This window comes from Ceratotherium simum, chromosome 23 (assembly GCF_057802395.1).
Source record: "Ceratotherium simum simum isolate JZ-2026a chromosome 23, ASM5780239v1, whole genome shotgun sequence".
In the NCBI taxonomy this organism is placed as follows: Eukaryota; Metazoa; Chordata; class Mammalia; order Perissodactyla; family Rhinocerotidae; genus Ceratotherium; species Ceratotherium simum.
In genome coordinates, this window is record NC_141922.1 from 17,518,911 (window position 1) to 17,540,250 (window position 21,340).

At 42.2% G+C, this 21,340-nt stretch overlaps 1 protein-coding gene across 3 annotated transcripts; it reads right to left on the minus strand.

Moving 5' to 3' along the window:
- Positions 1-9,425: 9,425 nt before the first annotated feature.
- On the minus strand, positions 9,426-14,196 carry TYW2 (tRNA wybutosine-synthesizing protein 2). 3 transcript variants are annotated; one of them, XR_015555964.1, is made up of 2 exons: positions 12,687-14,195; positions 9,426-9,662 (listed from the first exon to the last, which is right to left on the minus strand). XR_015555964.1 is itself a non-coding variant. In XM_087447474.1 (2 exons), exons 1-2 carry the CDS (start codon positions 14,092-14,094, stop codon positions 9,614-9,616), a joined length of 1,203 nt encoding a protein of 400 aa, XP_087303600.1. In that variant the 5' UTR covers positions 14,095-14,196; the 3' UTR covers positions 9,426-9,613. The 3 variants fall into 3 exon arrangements, 2 of the variants coding, with proteins under 2 accessions (XP_087303600.1, XP_087303599.1); XM_087447474.1 differs by having other exon boundaries at positions 12,941-14,196; XM_087447473.1 differs by having other exon boundaries at positions 12,742-14,195.
- Positions 14,197-21,340: the final 7,144 nt, after the last annotated feature.

Sequence of the window (21,340 nt, forward strand, 5' to 3'; positions counted from 1 at the left end):
TCATTAACTTTCAGATATGCCCATCAAAATTCAGCTATTTGAATTTTCTGGTTTTGTAAATGCCAAATGAATAGAAGAGTCTGTTTTTGTTTAGTTAACAAAAGAAACAACAGAGAATATAGTGGCATTTGGAGTCAACATTGAGTATATACTGGTTCATTCATGCATTCAACAGACATTTACTCAGCACTTTTCTGTATGCTTGGCAGTGTCCTTGCCCACTTCTGCCTCTTAATAGTTCCCTGTCTCTAGACAAAGTACTTACACTCTCTTCTCTTCAGTATCCTCATCTGGGAAAAAGAAAAAAAAGGTTAATATTGCCAGATAAGATATGAAATACATAACATGCATTATCCAGTTTAATCCTCAACAAACTTGTCCAAGGACACAAAATAATAGCAAAATAGTTGGTTTTCTAACTCATATTTGATTCCAGAGCCTAAGATCTGATCCTCTGCAAGTAATTTCTCATGGTTGTTACACAAATTAAAACAGTGCTTAGTATGATATACAGTAAACAAGTTTTAGGAGAAATACTCATTGGAACCCTTGTGATACTACATACAACACTTCGCAATGACTCCATTAATGGTTCAGGAGTACTGTGAGGATATTGTTTACTAGTTTGGATTGTTATATGTCATAATCATTCAGTAGTACATAATTTATATTAGAATATAAATGATAGGTTCAAATATGTTCATCATCTAGGGTGATGGTCAGGAATAATCTGAGGGCTGAGACACTGCTGAGAGAGTATAAATAATACCAAGTTAAAAACATCTGTCAAGGCAGGGAGCCCAGAGAAGATGGATATAGTATCCCACTGACAGATGGGAAGTATAGGACCCTTCACCCTAGACAGGATCCTATAGTCCTGGCTTCTGATAATCACTTCTCATTTCATAGCTACACCCAACTGAGTAGAATAAAAGCTTCAAGATGGAAGATTCAATATTGTGAAGATGTCCGTTTTACCCTATAGGTTCAATGTAATCTCAACAAAAACTCTTAGCAGGTTCTTTTTCCCAAAAATCGACAAGCTGATTTTAAAATTCACATGAAAATGCAAAAGGTCAAGAATAACTAAGGAAATCATAACGAAGTTGAAAGATTTACAGTATAAGATATCAGGACCTATTCTAAAGCTGTAATAAGACAAGATGGTATTGGTGCATGGATAGAAAAACTGACCCATGGAACAGAAAAGGAAGTCTAGAAACAGCCCCACACAGATATGGTCACCTGATTTATGATAAACATGACACTACAGTGCAGTGGGAAAAGGATGATAAAGAAGCAGCAATATAATGGGACACTGGATACCGCCTAACAAAGGACAGCGTATCTTAACGGTGAAACACACTGGAGGCATTCTCCCTAAACTTAGGAGCAATTTAACATTATATTAGGGGTGGGGGGTGGGAATAGGAAAGTTAGAATGCCAGAAACTTCCCTTTTTAATCAAGATTTAGCTGTTTTTCTTGAATAAATGCTCCTTGGATTTTTGCAAGCCTTTAGTTATTTTCTAGAGTTCTGAAAGTTAACTTTGACAATTTTTGCCAGTCCTCCCATTGCTTTTATGGAGGAGCCACTTTTCAGAGGTCCTTAGTCTATCCTTTTGGAAGTCGCCCATTTTACTCCTGATATTGGGTCGAGAAGTTTATTAAGAGACGCCCTAGTGGATGCATTGAGTATGAAATGTATTCCTTCCTGCCCTCATTGTGTGACAATAACCCTGCATCCCCTTGATCAGATTCGATTACCCCAACCAGAATGGTGACTCTGCTTGCTGGTCTCTTGGCACAAGGATCCTGAAGTGACTGGGAAACCGAAGTAGGTTAAAGTTTAAAGGGTCTATTGTTGTGTCTCCTGATGAAAGAGGAAGCAGCCCTCTAGACTCACAAAGCCGTGGGATGGGAAGCACAAACTCCCATGTGTGCCAGTGGCGACAGCAGGTGGGTGTGTTAATTTCATAGCGCTGCTATAACAAACTACCACAAACACAGTGGTTTCAAACAACACAAATTTATTCTCTCACAGTTATGGAGGTCAGAAGTCTAAAATCAAGGTGTCGACAAGGCTGTGTTCCTCCTGAAGGCTTGGGGGAGAATCTATTTCCTTGCGTTTTTCAGTTTCTAGAGGCCAGTTACATTCCTTGTCTCCTGGCCCCTTCCTTACATCACGCCATCCTTCTGCTTCAGTTATGACATCTCCTACTATAAGGAGATGTGCTCCCACCTCCCTCTTATAAGAACCTCTGAGATTATATTGGGCCCACCTGGATAATCCAGGCTACTCTTCTCATCTCAAGATCCTTAATTTAATCACATCTGCAAAGTCCCTTTTACTATGTAAGATAACATATTCACATGTTCTGGGTATTAGGATTTGGACATATTTTGGGGCCATTATTTAGCCTACCACAGTGGCAATTCTCCTTTTTCTACCCTTTTGTTCCCAGACCCACATTTTCTATGTGGGACATGGCACTATATAACGGGTTTTGATTTAGAGTGTATACTGTGTCCTGGTGGATGGCATCCCATCTTCACAGGGTGTTATCTCCAAACTTTGGCTTCAGTGTCAAAAGTGTTTTCCACCACTCCATCGGGCCAGCATTTTCTAGGCTGTGTTGTATGTATGTGGCAGGACCAGTGAATCCCATGGTCATGGGACACACCTCCTTTGCTGGAAAGTGGGTCCCCAGGTCAAAGGCAATATTACGCAGGATACGTATTGATGGATCAAACGCTTGTAAACCCTTGGATAGTAGTGCTGGCCAACATCTTGTGGGCAGGAAAGGCAATCTCATACCTGGAGATGGGAAGATTCTAGTCAAGGTTAATCACTGTCTTTCCAGGATAGAAGGAGTCCAGTGTGATCAACTTGCCACCAAGTAGCTGCTTGGTTTCCTTGAGGGCTGGTGTTCTATCACGGGCTCAGTGTTGAACATTAGGGAGTGGCTACTTGGTGAGTGGGAGCCATGCTATTGGCCTCTTGCTAACCTGCATCCCTGCAACATGACTACTTTGTTCATGAGCCCATTATGCCTGTACTGGGGTAGCTGATGACAACAGCTGCTGATGTTAACTGGCCCCATCTTGTTTTATTTACTCGGTGGTTGAGTGCCTCTTCCATGGTGGATTGTCTCTGATCGGCGTTACTATGCAATACAAAGTGCTTTACTCATGTGCCCAATCCCATAGATTGCTCTACTGCTGCTTCTCCAGGCTTTCTTGTCCCTGATATTCCAATCTTTCCCATTCCAGGCCCCTGATCAACTAGCCAACCTATTTGCCACTTGCCATGAAGGTATATTCTTACTTCAGGCCACTTCTCTTTCCACACAAAGTGGATGATCAGGAATATTGCCCCAAATTCTGCCTTTTGGGAGGATTCCCCTCATTGCTGTCTTTTAAGACCGCTCCTGAGTAGGGCTGTAGGATAGCAACAGTCTATTTTTGTTTTGAACCCACATTCCGAAAAAACCCATCAGTGAACTTAGCTCAGGCTTTTTGTCCTCCATCAGACATAAGAGCCTCTCAAGGGGCCAAAATTGTGAGCTGAGGGAGGGACAATGCTGCATGAGTTACAAGTATGACATGGGAGTCTGGGCCAGCTGCCCGTGCACCTATTTGTTTCCTCTGGCCCTGCCTACCATCAGTCCCTGATGTATCACTTCCATCTTATGATGGATTGACTTGGTGGGTCGGACAAAACCCAGCTCATGATGGGCAGCTCTGGCTACAGGGACACTTGATGTCCCATGAGATGCTCAGTTCCTGCCAAGGCCCATTAGCATGCAAGGAGCTGTTTTGGAATGACATGTGGTCCTCTGCTGCAGATGGCCTAGGAATCCACCTTGTGATTCTCCTGTAAGAGCTTGCCATAAACTCCATGGCTGCTTTGCTTATCACAGATACTCTTGTCTCATAGAATCTCCTGGATTGAAATAAATGACAACAATGACACAAAGGTTGGGAAGGGAGAAATGAAAGTGTACTGCTGTAAAGTTCTTATACTATGTGCAAACTAGTATAATTTCACTGGAAGGTAGACTGTGATAAGCCAAACATGTATACTAAACCCTAAAGCAACCACTAAAATAAAACAACAAAGAGTTATAGCTAATAAGACAAGAAAGGAAATAAAATGGAATAATAAAATACAACCCAAAAAGAGGGGAAAAAAGAGGTGGAAAGAACAGAGAACAGATGAGACAAATAGAAAACAAAGAGCAAGACAGTATATTTTAAAGTCAACTCTATCAATAATCACATTAAATGTCTAAACAATCCAATGAAAAGAGACTGTCAGATTGGATGCAAAAGAGAAGAACAAGACCCAACTAAATGCTCACTATAAGAAACACATTTTAAATACAAAAATACAAAAGGGTTAAAAGTAAAAGGACAGAAAAAGATATGCCACGCTAGCACTAATCCAAAGAAAGCTAGAGTGACTTAATATCAGAAAAATTAAATTTCAGAGCAAAAATATTACCAGAACTAAAGAGGATCATTTCATAATGATAAAGGGGTCAGCTCACCAAGAAGACACAACACTAATCACTAACCATATAGCTTCAGAACACATGAAGGAAAAATTGATAGAACTTCAGGGAAAAATAGAAAAATTCAAAATTACAGTAAGAGATTTCAATACCCTCCTCTTCATAATTGATAGAACAAGTAGAGGATCAGTAAGCATATAGAAGACCTGACCAACATAATATATAATGAACTTGATCAAATTAACATTTGTGAAACACTCCACCCAGTAACAGCAGAATATTATTTTTTTTCTATGTACATGTAAACCATTCACCAAGATAGATCATATTCTGGGCTATAAAACGGATTTCAATAAATTTAAAAGACACAAGTCATACTAAGTATGTTCTCTGACCATAACGGAATTAAATTAGAAATTAATAACAGAAAGCTATGTAGATCTTCAACTACCTTGAAACTAACACACTTCTAAATAAGTCATGGGTCAAAGAAGACATCAAAAGAGAAATTAGGATGTAATTTTAATTGAAAGAAAATGAAAACATAAGATATAAAAATTTAAGGATGTGGCTAAAATAGTACTTCAAGAGAAATTTATAGCAACAAATGCCTATATTAAGACCTCAAATCAATGACCTCAGCTTTCTCCTTATGAAACTAGAAAAAGAAGAGCAAAAGAAGTCCAAACTTAAGCAGAAAAAAAGAAATAATAATGATCAGAGCAGAAGTTAGGAGAGAAAATAGAAATACAGTAGAGGAAACCAATGAAACCAAAAGCTAGTTCTTTGAGATCAGTAAGTTTGATAAATCGCTAGCCAGACTTCTCAGGAAAAAAAAGAGAGAAAGATACAAATTATCAATCTAAGTAACGAGAAAGGTGATAAGACAACAGATCCTACAGTTATTAAAAGTACAATAAGGGAATATATCAATACATTTGGCAAATTAGGTGAAATGGATAAATTCCTTGAAAAACACAAACTACCAAAGCTCATTCAAGAAGAGATACCCTACATAATCCTATATCTTTTAAAGTAGTTGAATTTGTAATTACAAATCTTCCACAAAGAAAAATCCAAGCCCAGATGGTTTACTGAGGAATTCTACAAAACATTAAGGAAGAAGTAATAACAATTCTACACAATTGGAAATATGTCCCAACAGATTCCAATCATTCTGTGAGGCTAGCATTTTTCCCATGAACATAGAGACAAAAATTTTTGACTATGAACTATGTGTATAAGGCCTTGTACAGTCCTATGTCACCACAGTTGTTGAAAATGAGGGTCGGGGGGCAGCCCAGTGGCATAGTGGTTAAGTTTGTGTGCTCCACTTTGGCAGCCTGGGGTTCATGGGTTCGGAACACAGGTGTGGACCTACACACCGCTCATCAAGCCATGCTGTGGTGACAACCCACATACAAAATAGAGGAAGATTGGAACAGACATTAGCTCAGTGACAATCTTCCTCAAGCAAAAAGAGGAAAATTGACAACAGATGTTAGCTCAGGGCCAATCTTCCTCACCAAAAAAAGAAAGAAAGAAAAGATTAGGAGGAAGTAATATGGGGTTTTGTGTATATATTGAGTATATTTTAAAATGGTGTTAGAACACTAGGATTCTAATGAAACGTGAACTTATAAAACCCCATATATTTAATCATGTGACATCTCTGCTTAAGACCCTTCAATGATATCCCATTGCTGTTGGGATAATGTTTTTAATATAGCCTACACTGTCCCCTGCATGGTCTGACCACCACTTACCTCTGCAGCCTGCTTAACACCCCTTCACTTCTACTCTTTCCTTTCCATCCACCCTGGCCTTCATTTTAGCCCCTCAAACAACTCCACAGGGCACTTGCACACACTGTCGTCGTGGCCTGGAGAGCTCTCCCCTGTTTTGGTCACTTAATTCCTGCTCACCCTTCAGTTCTCACCTCAGTCATCATGTCCTCAGGGAAGCCTCCCTCATCTTTGTGACTCCGTCAACCCCGTTACAGGTTCCTATTGCACCGAGAACCTCCTCTTCTAGCATTTACTAGAATGTGAGTTGTTACATGAACTGTTATATGTGGTGATTATTTAATGCCCATTCCCTCATTAGAGTATAAGGTCCCTGGGTCTGAGATTAGGTCTGGTTTTGTTATTTTATTCCTATTGATTACCACAGTGTCTGGCACACCATAAGGGTTCAAAAAAATTTGTGAAAGGGGGAGAGGGAGGGAGGGAAGGGCAAGGAGAAAGAGGGAAAGAATAAAGATATACCTCAGAGTCAAGGATAAAGTAGTTCAAGGCTGAATGAGTTTTTATTTCCACAGCATCTCCACTAGACGGCAGCATTAACAAGAAGCATCTGAAAAGGAACTTGGATTTCAAAATGCCCTGTTTCGAGTGGTGAGAGCCCTGTGAGCATTCCCACTCTGCCAGTGGTTTTTCTTTGTTCAACTCTATCACGTGTCTTATTGATCTGGTTAACCCACTATTCAGAATATCAGGTAGAAGTAATTTTTGGCTGCGAGTACAAAAAAAATTCTGACAGTAACCTATAATATAAGTGTGTAGGCGGTATTTTCCCCATAGGACAAGAAGTTCAGAGACAGGCATTCTAGGCCTGATGCAACTGCTCAAGGATCTCTTAAAGAAATAAGACTCCTCGCATGATGCTGCTCCGCCAACGTTAGCGTGCCTGGAGAGATGGCTGCTGCACCTCCAGATGTTGCTGCTGCATCACAGGTAAATAGAGGACGTCAAAGAAAGAGGAAGGCTTGAAGCACCAAAACCCTCTTTGGGGACTTCTGCCTACATCTCCTTGCCAGAACTGGTTCACATGGCCACTCGAGCTGCAAGAAAGGCTGGGAAATCAAGGACTTTCATTGCCCAGCCTCCCTGTAGAGGATGCTAAAAGCAAGGGGCATTGGGATGGGTATTATGTGAGTCAACCTCAGCATCTCCTACAGTGAGTGAACACCCTCTAGGCCCCAGTGAAAAGGTTCCTGGGAACAACTTGGAGAATGGTCTAGAGAAAGGGCATAATGGTAATTTAAGAATGTAAAGTGAGACCCAAGAGAGAGTTTCTTTTTTTTTTTTTTTTTTTCTCTGTCCCTATGTGTTTGTTTATTGTTGTTATTATCTACTACTTAATGAAGGAAATCATACGGTATTTGACCTTCTCCCTCTGACTTATTTCACTTTGCATCATGCCCTCAATGTCCATCCATGTTGTCACAAATGGCTGGATTTCATCGTTTCTTATGGCTGAGTAGTATTCCATTGTGTATATATACCACAGCTTTTTTATCCATTCGTCCCTTGATGGGCACACCAAGAGAGAGTTTCCATGAGACAGAAATGGCTTAGGCTGGAAGAGTCTGAGGGGCCCTCACTTCCTTCTGCCTTTACCTGGCTGACCCCTATGAATAAGTTTAAAATTCAGCTCAGGCTTTCAGGAAGACTTTGCCAAGCTTCTTCCTTGTCTCCTCTCAAATTGTTTCTTTTTTCAGTAGGTTTATTGAGATATAACTCACACACTAGAAAATTCACCCTTTTAAAGTATACAATTAAGTGGTTTTTAATACATTCAGAGTGGTGCAATCATCATCACTATCTAATTTCAGAACATTTTCATCACCCCAAAAAGAAACCCAGTACCCACCAGCAGTCACTCCCCATTCCCTCCTCCCACAGCCCAGGCAAACTACTTTGTTTCTATGGATTTGCCTATTCTGGCCTTTTCATATAAACAGAATCATACAACAAGTGAACTTCTGTGATTGGCTTCTTGCTCTTAGCATAATGTTATCACGGTTCATCCACGTTGTAGCATGTATCAGTACTTCATTCCTTTTTATAGGTTCCATTGTACAGATATACCACATTTTGTTTATTCATTCATCAGCTGTCGGACTGTTGGGTTGTTTTCACACTTTGACTATTGTGAATAACACCTCTAAAAACATTCATGTATGAGTTTTTGTGTGGACATATGTGTGCACTTCTCTTGGGTATAGATCAAGGGGAACTGTTGGGTCATATGGTAACTCTATGTTCAACTTTTTAAGGAACTGCCAAACTGCTTTCCAAGGTGCTTGCACTATTTTACAATCCCACTAGCAATGTATGAGCTGGGCTGGGTTTTTATTACAATTTTTTTTTTTTTGGTGAGGAAGATCAGCCCTGAGCTAACATCCAATGCCAATCCTCCTCCTTTTGCTGAGGAAGATTGGCCCTGGGCTAACATCCGTGCCCATCTTCCTCCACTTTATATGGGACACCACCACAGCATGGCCCGACAAGCAGAGCGTCGGTGCATGCCCGGGATCCGAACCTGTGAACCCTGGGCCGTTGCAGTGGAGCACGTGCACTTAATCGCTACGCCACCGGGCCGGCCCCTATTACAGTTTTTAAAAACATTTAAATAGTTGTAATCATTTAAAGTAATAGTTTAGTTTGAAAATGACTAGTTTATGGCTTGCCCCATGTGATGTGGCTGTACCCTGAGGCTGTTCAGAATGACATATATTGGGTTTCTTTTCACATGTGCCTAGGGTAGGAGAAACCGAATTAAAGATGCTTTTTCTATTTATTTTTCTCATCATTTTAAATTTATAATTTATTTCTTTTTTTTCCCCCCAAAGCCCCAGTAGATAGTTGTATGTCATAGTTGCACAACCTTCTAGTTGCTGTATGTGGGACGAGGCCTCAGCATGGCCGAGAAGCGGTGCGTCAGTGCGTACCTGGGGTCCGAACCCGGGCCGCCAGCAGCAGAGCACATGCACTTAACTGCTAAGCCACAGGGCCGGCCCGACATCATTTTAAATTTATATGTATATTTAAAATGTATACATTATACTCATATATTAATACATGCACATAATTTATTAAAATTATAGAGTTAATAATAGAGCAGCTCACGGTTGAGGGAGTTTAATAAAATTATTATTGTTTTTAATCACATCTCCATTAAGTGGGAGCATTAACTGGGAAGTAATACTGAAACTCACAAAGGAAGCCTTTAGAGCTTTTACAGATTCCTGGATTGAGGTGACAAGGACTCCATACGCCTCCTGACCCTTTCGGACTTTTTTCCTTGGTTCCATTAGATGCCTCTTCCTGACCAGGCCAATCCAGCAAGTGCCCGGAGAAAACTGTAATGTAAATGGATATAATCAAGTGGAGAAAAGGCTTAAGGGACGCTTATTTTCTTCCATTCACACATAACTCCTGCTCACTCTTTTTTTTTTTTGTGAGGAAGATCAGCCCTGAGCTAACATCCGTGCTAATCCTCCTCTTTTTGCTGAGGAAGACCGGCTCTGAGCTAACATCTATTGCCAATCCTCCTCATTTTTTTTCCCCCAAAGCCCCAGTAGATAGTTGTATGTCATAGTTGCACATCCTTCTAGTTGCTGTATGTGGGACATGGCCTCAAGCATGGCCAGAGAAGCAGTGCGGCGGTGCGCGCCCGGGATCCGAACCCGGGCCGCCAGTAGCGGAGCGCGCGCACTTAACCGCTAAGCCACGGGGCGGGCCCTCCTGCTCACCCTTTAACTCTCAGCTTAGGCATCCCTGCTCCCACCTTCCCAGTCACACTCCCCACCTCCCCCCCCCAGACCCCCAAATGTGGGTGGCTGCCTCCCCCATGTGTGCCCCTAAAAACCTGTTTGTGTCTATCTCAGCACTTAGTACATAGGATTGAGCTTGTTTCCTCTGTGTCCATGTCACCAGATAGTGATCCCATTGTGGGCAGAACTCAGCTTTATTCACCTCTATGTCCCTGGCCCTCAGCACAGTGCCTGATGGAGACAGTGCACAGTATATCCTAATTAATCAATGAATGGCTTTTCAAAATAAGAACATTCCACTTTAAGTAAACCAAATATACAGCAATCCCTCAGGGCAAAATTGGGAAACAGTAGTTCACCTTATACAATGACTGACTGAATGAAGTATTCACTATATGCCAGTCATTGTGATGACATATGTTAACTCATTTAAACCTAACAACTACCCTTCAGGATATGTACAATTGTTAACCCTAATGTAGATGGGGAAACTAAATCTAGAGATTCATGACTTGCCTCAGGTCACACAGAAAGAAGGGGAGCCAGGAGTTGAATGAGTGGAACCTAAATTCTATGAAGGCAGAGCCCATGTCAATCTTCTTTCACCACTGAACACTCAGGACCTGATATATACAACAGGTTGAATGAATTCATTTGGGTGCACCTGACATCAGCTGCATAGCTTATGGCAGGAAGGTAACTCCTCATCCCCTGGACATGTGGCTCACTGACTCATCTTCCTCATTGTTTCTCCCCTGCCTTCCTCCTCATACTGGCTCAAGCCCCCAGCTTGGCATCTTTAGTTTGAGGAGAGAAAGCTGTAGGCACACACGCTGGAAGAAACCCAATATGTAAAAGGAGAGATGATTAAGGCAAACGCAGGAAGGCCATTCTGTGGGACAAGAATGGAAACAAGCAGTCTCCCCCTTCTGTGGTGGGATCACACACTAGCTAACATTTCCTGGGGGCTTCCTGTGTACAAGACACTGTTCTCTCTGATCCTTACAATAACCCCTATCTTCAACACATCTCTCACTGCTTCTGTTCCAAATTGATCTAATGACAATGTTGCAAACATTTTCTGAGCATTCAAACTTTTGCACCTGTAATTCTCTTCAACTAGCATCTGTTTCCAGCCTGACTCCACTTAGCAAAGTCTTACTCAGTTTTTAAGAGCCAATTCAAACACTACCTCTCTGAAGACTTCTCCATTCAATTCCCGGAACTTTTCTTCCCCCCCTTTGCGCTCCTACAACTTGTTATCATTCATATGGCACTTATTGTATTCCAATCCTTTGAGTATTTATCTATTTCTGCTGCTAGGTTGTGAGCTCCTCAGAGACAGGGACTGTATCTAATGTATCTTTATATTTCCTGCGGCTCATGTATATAGTAGGCACTTAATATTTGTGGAATAACACAAACAGCACCAATCCTGTGCTAATTGCCACTGTTGCAATAGAAGGACAAACAGCCCAGCCCAATCCAGCCAGCCAAATGCCAGGTACAATCATAATCCTGATAAAGTCACACTTTTCTATATTTCCTTCATCAGGCAAACAGGCCAGCTGGCTTCAAAGTGCACCAAAACAAAGCTCTGAAAAGCGATTCTTGACAATTAGTCATCCCAAAGGCAAACAGAGTGATTCTCTACAATTAGTGGTTCCAAAGATAACCAGTGGTGATGGCAGACAGCCATGAAATAAAGTGAGGCTTGAAAAACTCTGCAGAATGTCTCTCATTGCCTATAGCTCCTTACATTGGTCCTGATGTTGTCAGCCAGGGAAGGAAGATGAAAAGAGAGTCTGAGGGCTGTAAAAATCTAAGATTTTAATTTGAACTTTAAAAATAGCTGGCAATTGGCAGCTACTGCACAAGCTTAAGGCTGGAAATGTAGTTTCCCTATGATTTAAAGCAGTCATTCTTAAACCTTTTTCTACCACAATATACGTAATATATAAGACATCCTCCCTATGCACACACTCATTTAAGAATGCTCAAGTAGGGGAATGGAGTTCATACACAAGAGTAATTTTTGCCCTCTTCCCTCCCTAATTTAGCCATTCATACTAACAAAGCAGCACTATTTTAATGCTTTGATTTGGACTCCATTACTTAGTCCCGTCAATTTTATTTCTCAAAGCCATCCACCCTCCCACTGCCACCACCCTAGTCCAAGCTACCATCATCTCATGCCTGGACAACCTCCTCATTGGTCTCCCTGCTTCCATCCTGGCTCCCCTCCAGTTGATTTTCCATATTGTAGCTGGAGTGATTTTGGAAACAGCACATGTCTTTCACTCTAAAATAACCAATGCCCCGTGTACAACAGCTTATTAGATAATAGCCATGTGAGACAGTTCAAAGAAACACTCCTTTTGCAAATGAGGAAATCCAAGCCCAAAGAATATTGGAAACTTGTCCCCAAGGTCAGATAGGACGGAGGTCAGAAGTCGGAATTCATGTTTGCACAGATGGGCCTCATTTCAATGACCACACTGCTTCTCCCAGATATGTAGGCATTCTCAACATGTTAATGGAAGATAAATGAAATGATCTGGACTGGTTTTGGCCCTGCTTTCAGGGCCACAAAATATTAAAATAGATTACCAGGAGACAAGGGGGATGAGAACCGGCCTGAGCTGATGCATCAAGGATCACTCACACGTAGATCCTTGTGTCTCAGGATCCACCTTCTCTAGCCAACTAGAGGACAGGGGCGGCATTCCAGATCGACGACTATGTGATCCACATGGGGAGCATAGGATTTCACTGGGTGGATGAGCAGGATTTGTGTCTTCCACGGTTTCCCATGCACCTGCTGAAGAAGAGTGGCAATGCGAGTTTCTGCAGATTCCGCCCACCTTTGCCACTCTGGCTTGGTGGCTGCTGACGGCATTTTTCTCCTGGAATCCCTGGTAGCCCCATTTTTCCATTGGTTGGTGGTAATTTGCTGAGGATAAGGCCAATGCTCCTTCTCCACTTCATTGCTTCCAAGAGGCTGAAGATTCTTCCCTGGGAAAGATTCCACAGTTTGGTGGATATGCAAAATGCCCCCAGTATCCTGTCGGAGCACCTGGCAGGCAATGGGCCAGCCTTCTTCAGAGCTGGGAATCAGTCCCAGATTCACCCTGTCTGCAATACTGGAGAGCTTTAGTTTTCTGTTATCCCCAAAGTGTATCTGGCACCGATCTGCTACTCCATTGATCTCAAGGTTATTTCTCAGAGCGACTACAGCATGGGGGTTCCACTCACAGGCATGGACGAAAGCAGCACCAGCATGAACTAGGAATGGCAATGTAAAATAACCAATCCCTGCATAGAGATCCACCAGCACTTCTCCAGCACAGGGCAGCGATGCCACTCGAAGTTTCTCAGTAATGTTTCCGAAGGAGAACATGCACTGGGTCACGTCAAACTTATATCGGATTCCATTGTCCACATGCTCGACCCAGCCACGGTCACCCAGCAGCAGAGTCACTGCTGGAGTTCGAGTACCATCCGGTGATACCCGCCCTCGTTTGGCCAAACGCTGGACGCCAAGTGCCGAGGCAACAGTCTTCCAGAGTTCTGGTTCCAGATTTTTCCATTGCTTGGCTTGGAAACAGTCCTCACTCAACAACACGAGGTTACCATGCCGTTGCCAAGATCGGGGCAAATCATCCTCCAACTCCGCTGACCACGTCACTCCCCGGCCCTCTGCCCAGCGACTCACCTCGAGACACAGCCTTTGGGCAGGTGAACAACCCTGGGCCTTCTTTGAAGGAACAGGATCCAGGAGCTGCGTTAGCATACAGGTGCTGCCTGGGGCCACACGATTCCTCAGCTCCCGCAGGTGCTGCTCAGGGACGGCCTCTCCCAGCACGGGGAGCGCCACGGTGCCATCCGGCAGCTTTTCCACGCGGTGCTGTCTATCCAGGAGTTTCTGCTCCTCGAGATATTCCCTGTATCGCTGGGTAAATCGAGGCTCAGTCACAACTGCGACAACAGCCACGGGCTTCCCACCTTCCCTGTCCATGTTGCTGGCCCCACATTCTCTCGGATTCCCTCCGTGAGTCTCCCTCTGATCAGAGCCCGCTCACCTTCCTCCATTCATCCACCGCCGAAGGAAGAAGAAAGGCACGTACTGTGGCAGGGCAGGAAGTGACGTCAAACTGGCGGGCCGGAACTAAATGGTACTGACGCGCTTGTGGGCGAATGGCGTCGCCGTTGCCGTGGTGAAGCCGCTATCGCCATCTTTATTGTGGTCGACCATTACTTGCTTCAGTCTAAGAGGAAATTAATAATAACAAGGAATTCTGTGGGCTTAAAAAGTTCAGATTAGTCGGTATCCTCCGGAATCCTCGTGTACCCTCTTCAGTACTGCTCAAAGATCCAAAAAGAGAAGTGAACGTGGAATGATGGGCTGAATTTGGAGAAAGGCTTCCCATAGTCTCATGCTGCTCTCAGATCAGCATCGGCGATCACCGTATTTGCTGAGAGTGAAGAGTCAGATACAGCTTCCCCATTCCTTTTCCTTGCAGAGATAGTCATCGCCACCTCACTGTCCTGCAGTATAAGAAACAAGTGTTGGCAAGTCTGAAGGATCTGAGTTCGGGTAAATCAAATCACCGCTCAGATCCAGAATCTTCACCTCTAAAATGGGAACTGTGTTAACTTCCTCAGATGATTGCTATCGTGATTACAGATATTATATATACAAAATGCTTTGAATAGTAACTAGTAAAGAGTAGATACTCAAAAGGTAGAATGTAACAAGCTGAATGGTTATATGGCAGATATTAAGTACCTTTTGGAATGCTTGGATAATCTAATGAGGACGAAGGGGAATTCCCCTACAGATAAATTCAAATAATTGAAAATAAGAGTTGTAAAGAAGCCCTATTCTTTATACTTACCTCCTACCATTCTACAGATTAGGGTATTGAGACCCAGAGAGGTTAACATTAATTGAAGTCCCCAATTCAGGTCTCTCTGTATGGGAGGCACAGGCTATGGCTAAAACACCTTCTTGTTTTTCGACACCTATTCAATGTCAATCAGAGTTGTTGTTTTCAGTCTCATCTCTATTTTTAAGATTCAAATTCCATGGAAAAAACATCAAGCAGGACAGAGTAGAAGACCCTCTTAGCGCCTCATTTACCCTTGGGACTCACCATTCCTGTGTATGCCACCCCACTGGTTTCTAAATGCAAGCACTTAGGAGTCTTTGCCTGATGGGTTTCTCTGCTCACCAGGATGGTCTTAGCTCATGTCCAGGGCAGGCCAGAAATGCTGGGGAATTAACCGCACCCCCCCCCCCACCCCGGGGAGCATCCCTCAACCTGTGACTGATGGTACTTGTGAATAAATTTCCAGCTTCTACACACCTTATTTGGAATACCTCTGAGGCACGTTCTATACTGTCTCCCAGAGTTCTCTCAGGACATCAGTTTTTCACTAATCCTCTCTATGTCCTGCATTTTCAATTTCTTTCTCTGTCTCTCCTGGATTATTCCCATCAGTATGTAAACATGCTGCCACTTGCCATCTTTAACAACCTCTCTTTTGACTCTTCATTCCTACTGATATTTCCAAGTTCATATTTCTCACCACTCCATATCTCCCACTCCCAACTCTAAGACCATTTGTGTTTTTGATATCTCAACTTGGTGTCTAATAGGCAACTCATACTTAATATGTTTGAAACAGATTTCTTTTTGCCACTGACCCCCATGTATGTAATCGTACCATACTGTCCAGCGTCCACCCATTTAGTCAAGCACACTGTTTAGGAAGTATCTTCAATCACCTCTCCCCCTCCTTTTCCTCAACTTCCTGTAACTATTTGATGGTCAGCTGCCATGTGCTTATATACTCCATATACTCCAAAGTATATATCAAATTAGTCTGCCTCTCTTGATCTTCTTAGCCACCTTCTGGCACACAGATTACTGCAGCAGCCTCCTCACTGGGATCTCCATTAGGACTCATAACTTCTTTTTAATTCTCCACGTATGAACCAGGATGAGAGTTTTCAAAACATAGTTTCTGTCCCTCGCTACTGATGAACAGTTCCTGCCTACCCATTGCCCTGGCCCTTTCTCCTTGCCCTGGCCCACCAGTCTATGCATGATCTGGCTCCTAAGTCTCAACCTGAAATGAGACTGTTCCCCAGACTAAACACACTCTAGAGACACCAGTCTCCTTTCACTTCCTAAAATAGGCCAAGCATTTTCTTATGCTTTTACCTTTGGACTTGCTGTTCCCTTTATCTGAAATGCCCTTCCCCTAGATGATGCAATGGCTGGAGGTTTGTCTGAAGGTCATCTTAGTAGCAGATAATCTTTTCAAAGACAGGGAATGTTTTTTTTGTTTTGTTTTGTTTTTCTGTTTATTGCTATACCTCCAGCGTTTTTTATAGTTCCTGGTCATAAGTCATTGCTTGGCAAATACTGTAGTTACTACGAGAATGACTGCTTTTAAAACAAAGAGACTTGAACATGTTCATACCCATTCAAGCAGTAATCCATTCCATGGATGTAGAAATGATCAGAAATTCAGACAAAGATTGATAAACTAAAATAGTCCTTACTGTTTTACTTAAACCTATAGATGAATGGTCTAATTAATTATGGTACATCCTTTAGATGGAAATATTATACAATTATTATGATGATCTTAAGAAATTTTAATGACATGGGAAGTTACTCCTTATGCAGTGTTAAATTGCAAAATATACAATTATGCCTTAGATAGTGGCCTATTATTTATGTCTTTAAACAAGTTTATTAGGGCAAGCTCTCAAAGGTGAACAGTGATTCACAGGAATTCCCTACGTGTGATGCAATTAGAGATAATTCCATTTTATTTTGTACATTTTTCTCTAGTTACAAACTGTATATGATGAACAAATGTTATTTTTATATCTTAGAAAAATCTATGATGCACTGACGAAATTGTTTTCTGTGTCCCACACAAATGGAAACTCTCTTTAGTTTTATTTGTAGTGGGAGATGGGAGAAGTCATATCTTACATAGTGTTTTTTCTCTAGGTTTCCCTCTCTTCCAAAGTCAGCCTGACACCTTGCAACAATAATTAAAATAATGTAGTACAGACTTTGACCTAGACTTTACTGTTAATATGAGATAAACAAAATATTGGGGGATATGATTTGAAAGTTAACTTAATGTTTGAGAGTTGGAAATGGTCCTTTTAAAAACTGAAGATGTACAAGAGAAAACTGGACTGTGGTTACCAGGGGCAGTGGGGATGGGGGGGAGGTGGGGGGTGGGAACAAGGGGTGAAGGGAGTCATATATATGGTGATGGACAAACAAAAATGTACAACCCAAAATTTCACAATGTTAGAAACCATTAAAACATCAATAAAATAACTTCACTTACTGAAAAAAAAAAAAAACTGAAGATGTACAAATGAGCCACATTTGTAGATAGCCAATTTGATCGACCATCACATAAACATATGACCTCACTTTCCCCATCATTTCTGTCGTTTGAACTCATTAAAATCACAACAAAGCAAAAGCAGCCAGCAATGACAATAATCAACAAGCTTGTAGACAATTCATGAGTTCAAATGCAGAAGAGGATAATGAGTTAGTGAGGAGAAGTAGGTTAGGGAAATTAGCTGGAGAGGAGAGGGGAGGGTGGGCAAACTTTTTCACAAATTGCCTCTCCTAAAGTGGCTGGAATGATTTCATTCCACATGAATCTCAGTCCGAGAGGCCCCAGCTAAAGATGAGTTTGTATTACCACCTCTTCTTGATGAGGTGCCAACACGTTCAAGACCTAAGGACCATCCACCAGCCCCTCACAAGAGAGGCTGTATTCACTTCTGTAAGGGCTTTTCTCCCCAGTATGCTGTCAGCTTTCGTGTAGGAAGGAGGTTCTGAATTGTCTTGGCCTGGCTCAATGCACAAGAGCTTTCTTCCATGGCTTGAGAGATCCTGGAGCCTGGAAATAAAGAGGAATAATTGCTTTTCTCTTCTTCTTCTCTTCGCTCTGCTTGCTGCACCTGGAATGCCTTTCCCTTCCACTGGGTGCCTCGTCACTTGTTCATTCATTTTAGCATCACTTCTGCATTTTCTGAACACCAACTATTTGACAAACCCCCCAGTGCTAAGCTCATTAAAGCATAGAGAGTCAAATAAGATGTAGTTCCTGCCTTCACAGAACTCAATTCTGAATTGTAGATACACTCACAAATAACTAATGCCATGAGTTAAGTGCTATTGGAGTTGCATTTTCAAGTGCTTTGTGAGTGTGGAGGATAGACCAAGCCATCCCTCTCTTGCATTTTGAAGAACACATTCTGTTGTTTTTCCTCCTACCTCACTGAATGCTGCTTCTTATGGGTATACCTGTCTACCATCTCCCCCCTATTTGATGTTTTCCACGCACCTCAAACTCAACACTTCCAAAATGTACTCAACCTCTGTTCTTTCTACCCCTCGTTGGCTCATGAAATGCCCGTTAGTCTCCTAGGTGCTTATGTCAGAAACCTAGGACTTTTCTTTTACTTAAGCCTCTCCCTTGTCCTCAGTGCTCACCCCAAAGCCATCTCCATTGTTAACGGACTTTACCTGCTACACAGCTCCCCCTTCTCTCTGTCCCAATGACAGTGCCCTAGACCTTGGCTCACAACTTCCTGCGTGGACTTCTCGCCTTTGTTTATGTCACTGATAACATACTATTATTTGACTACTTTGTTTTATGTCAGTGTGTTTGAAGTAGAAACCAAGATAGTAATGAGATTTTTATAAGCTTTGTTTTATTTTATAAAGTGCCACATTGTCACATTATAAAGCATATTATGCCATAATGGAATATTCCATTATCATACGTTGGCTTTGAATACTTCATATGATGATACCTAGAGCTTGAGACTTTGTAATATTTAAATTTATAAGAACTTAAAAATAGCAAGTTTTAATAATATATATGAAAGTTCTCAGCTTAGTTCATTAGAAGATGGTTTTACTGAATTTTTTTTTTACATTTTGCAAAAAAATCCCAATAGGAGTTATTTTTATATGGTGATGCCATAACCACGGGCCTATTAGGACCAGTTCAACCGACCCTATCTTATCAACAGAGTAATTAAGAGTTTCTTTTCAGGAACTGAGAGTTGATCCTTTGTCCAGTTCAGGCCAGTTGAGACCAGCAAGCTATCAACTGGACCTGCAAAAATGCCCAATAAGTGACCCTTTTGATGTCAAGGGGCTAAAAACTCTGCCATCAGATCATAGTACTGCTGCCATTTTGTGAACATGCGTCCTATGAAGAGGCGTGAAGCTCAACTACGCTTGCACAGATCACCAATTACCTCACTTCTCCTTACCTCCAATCATGTATCTCCACACTTCAGACTGCCCTGCCTTTCATCTTGTAAATTTGGCCAAGCCCTCCCCAGATCAGGGAGACAGATCTGAGAGCTTTTGCCTCTTGTCTCCTTGCAGGTCAAACTCACAATAAATCTTTTTTCTTTTCTCAAAAGCTGATGCCATAATAATTGGCTTTTTAGGTGTATCGGGCAGAGAACCACATCTTTGAGTGGTAACATTGCTTGCCTTTTTACTTATTGATTTGTAGTGTTTTAAATGTAAACAGTAAAATGAACACTCAGAACTCACAGCTTGTAACCAGAAAGCATCTTTATTTTGCCCCACTGCTCACTGGGGCCATCTTTCCCCTGCTCATGCATGGAGACCTAGGCCATGTGTAGCTTTTCTTCTTTGACCCATTTCTTTTCATATAAGAAAAGTCCCAGGTTTCTAACATGAGCAACCAGGATACTGGCAGGGGCATTTCACTGGTTATTTAGGAGTGTGTTAATTTCTACACACTTGGAATTACCCAAATTTCTAATGTTGTCCCACTGTGGTTGGAGAACATGGTATTATTTCAATCCTCTTAAATTTATAGGCTTGTTTTATGGCCTCACATATGGTCTATCTTGGAGAATGTTCCATGGGCACTTGAGAAGAATGTGTCTTCTGCTGTTGTTGGCTGGAGTGTTCTATAGATATCTGTTAGCCAGTATCTTTGCAGCTCACACTCAGGTGAAATGACTCTATGGTCATTATAATTTACACCCATAGTCTCAATTCAGAAACTAGAATGCGTAGTATCAAGTACTAATCTAAACGCATGGACTTTTTCATTCCCTAGTACTCAACAACCCCCTCCCTTCATTGCAGCTCGCTTTCATGACTGCACTCACTGCCCAGAACACTCCCTTCCTAATCTGGTTATTCCTGAGACCCCAGGCCAATCAGAACATCCTCAGGAAAACCTTCTCTAACCTCCTACCCATCTCCGCAATAAGTCAAATCCGTATTGATTCTCCTAGCACCACAGTCTTCTCTTATAGCCCTTTCCAGTCATACGTTTCCATTTTTTTTATTTGATTAATGGCTATCTTCCCTCAAGTGTATAAGTTTCAAGGGGCAGGAGCTGGATTTCCCCCCTCATTATTGTATTTATGAGGAGCCCCACACACAGTAGGCCCTCATGAAATATCTTTAGGATGAAAGCACCTGTGAATGAATGCATGAATGAACGAATGATGGATGGAAAGAAGAAAGATCTCAAGGAAAAACAGTTCATGGCCCAAGAGTGTTTTAGTTTCAAAATATTGCCACTAGATGGCAGCAATAACCAGCACCAAAGTAGTTGAAGGCTCGGAGGAAAGTTCTTGGGTTTCTCATGGCTTGGATGTTCAGGTCTCCTCAAGGGTCCTACCCTTACCCACGGCCATCCTTCATTCATCTCTATCAGACATCCTTACTGATGTGGCTCATCCAGACGTGTCAGTGTGTTTGGCAGCAGGTAGTAAAAACCCCAACAAACCAGCAGCTCAAAATGTGTGGGGAGGTATATATTTTTTAATATAAAGAGCAGTCCAGGGCTGGTGTAGCTGTTCACGGAAATCCTCAGTAAACCAGGCTCCTTCCCAGCCTTAGATGACTCTTTCATCCCTGTGGTTTCAAGATGGCTCCTACACCTCTAGGCTCTGTGAGTAAACTGAAGCAGGAACAGGGCAGAGCAAAAAGAAACAAGACCTGCCCGCCATGGACTTCTGCCTCCCCCTCTGGAACAGAAAGTGGTCCCATGGCCACCCCTGACTGCTGGGGATGCTCGGAGGCGGGTTGGTTTTACATTTTGGTCCCATAATGGAGGACACACAAGCAGAGTAAGCGAACATCAGCCATTAAGTGCATTCCTCTAAGCAGTGGGCGAAACAGCCCCTGGAAACAATG

What these genes read in the sequence shown, in the direction of transcription:
- TYW2 (XM_087447473.1), bottom strand. Translation starts at nt 14,094, where the DNA reads ATGGACAGGGAAGGTGGGAAGCCCGTGGCTGTTGTCGCAGTTGTGACT.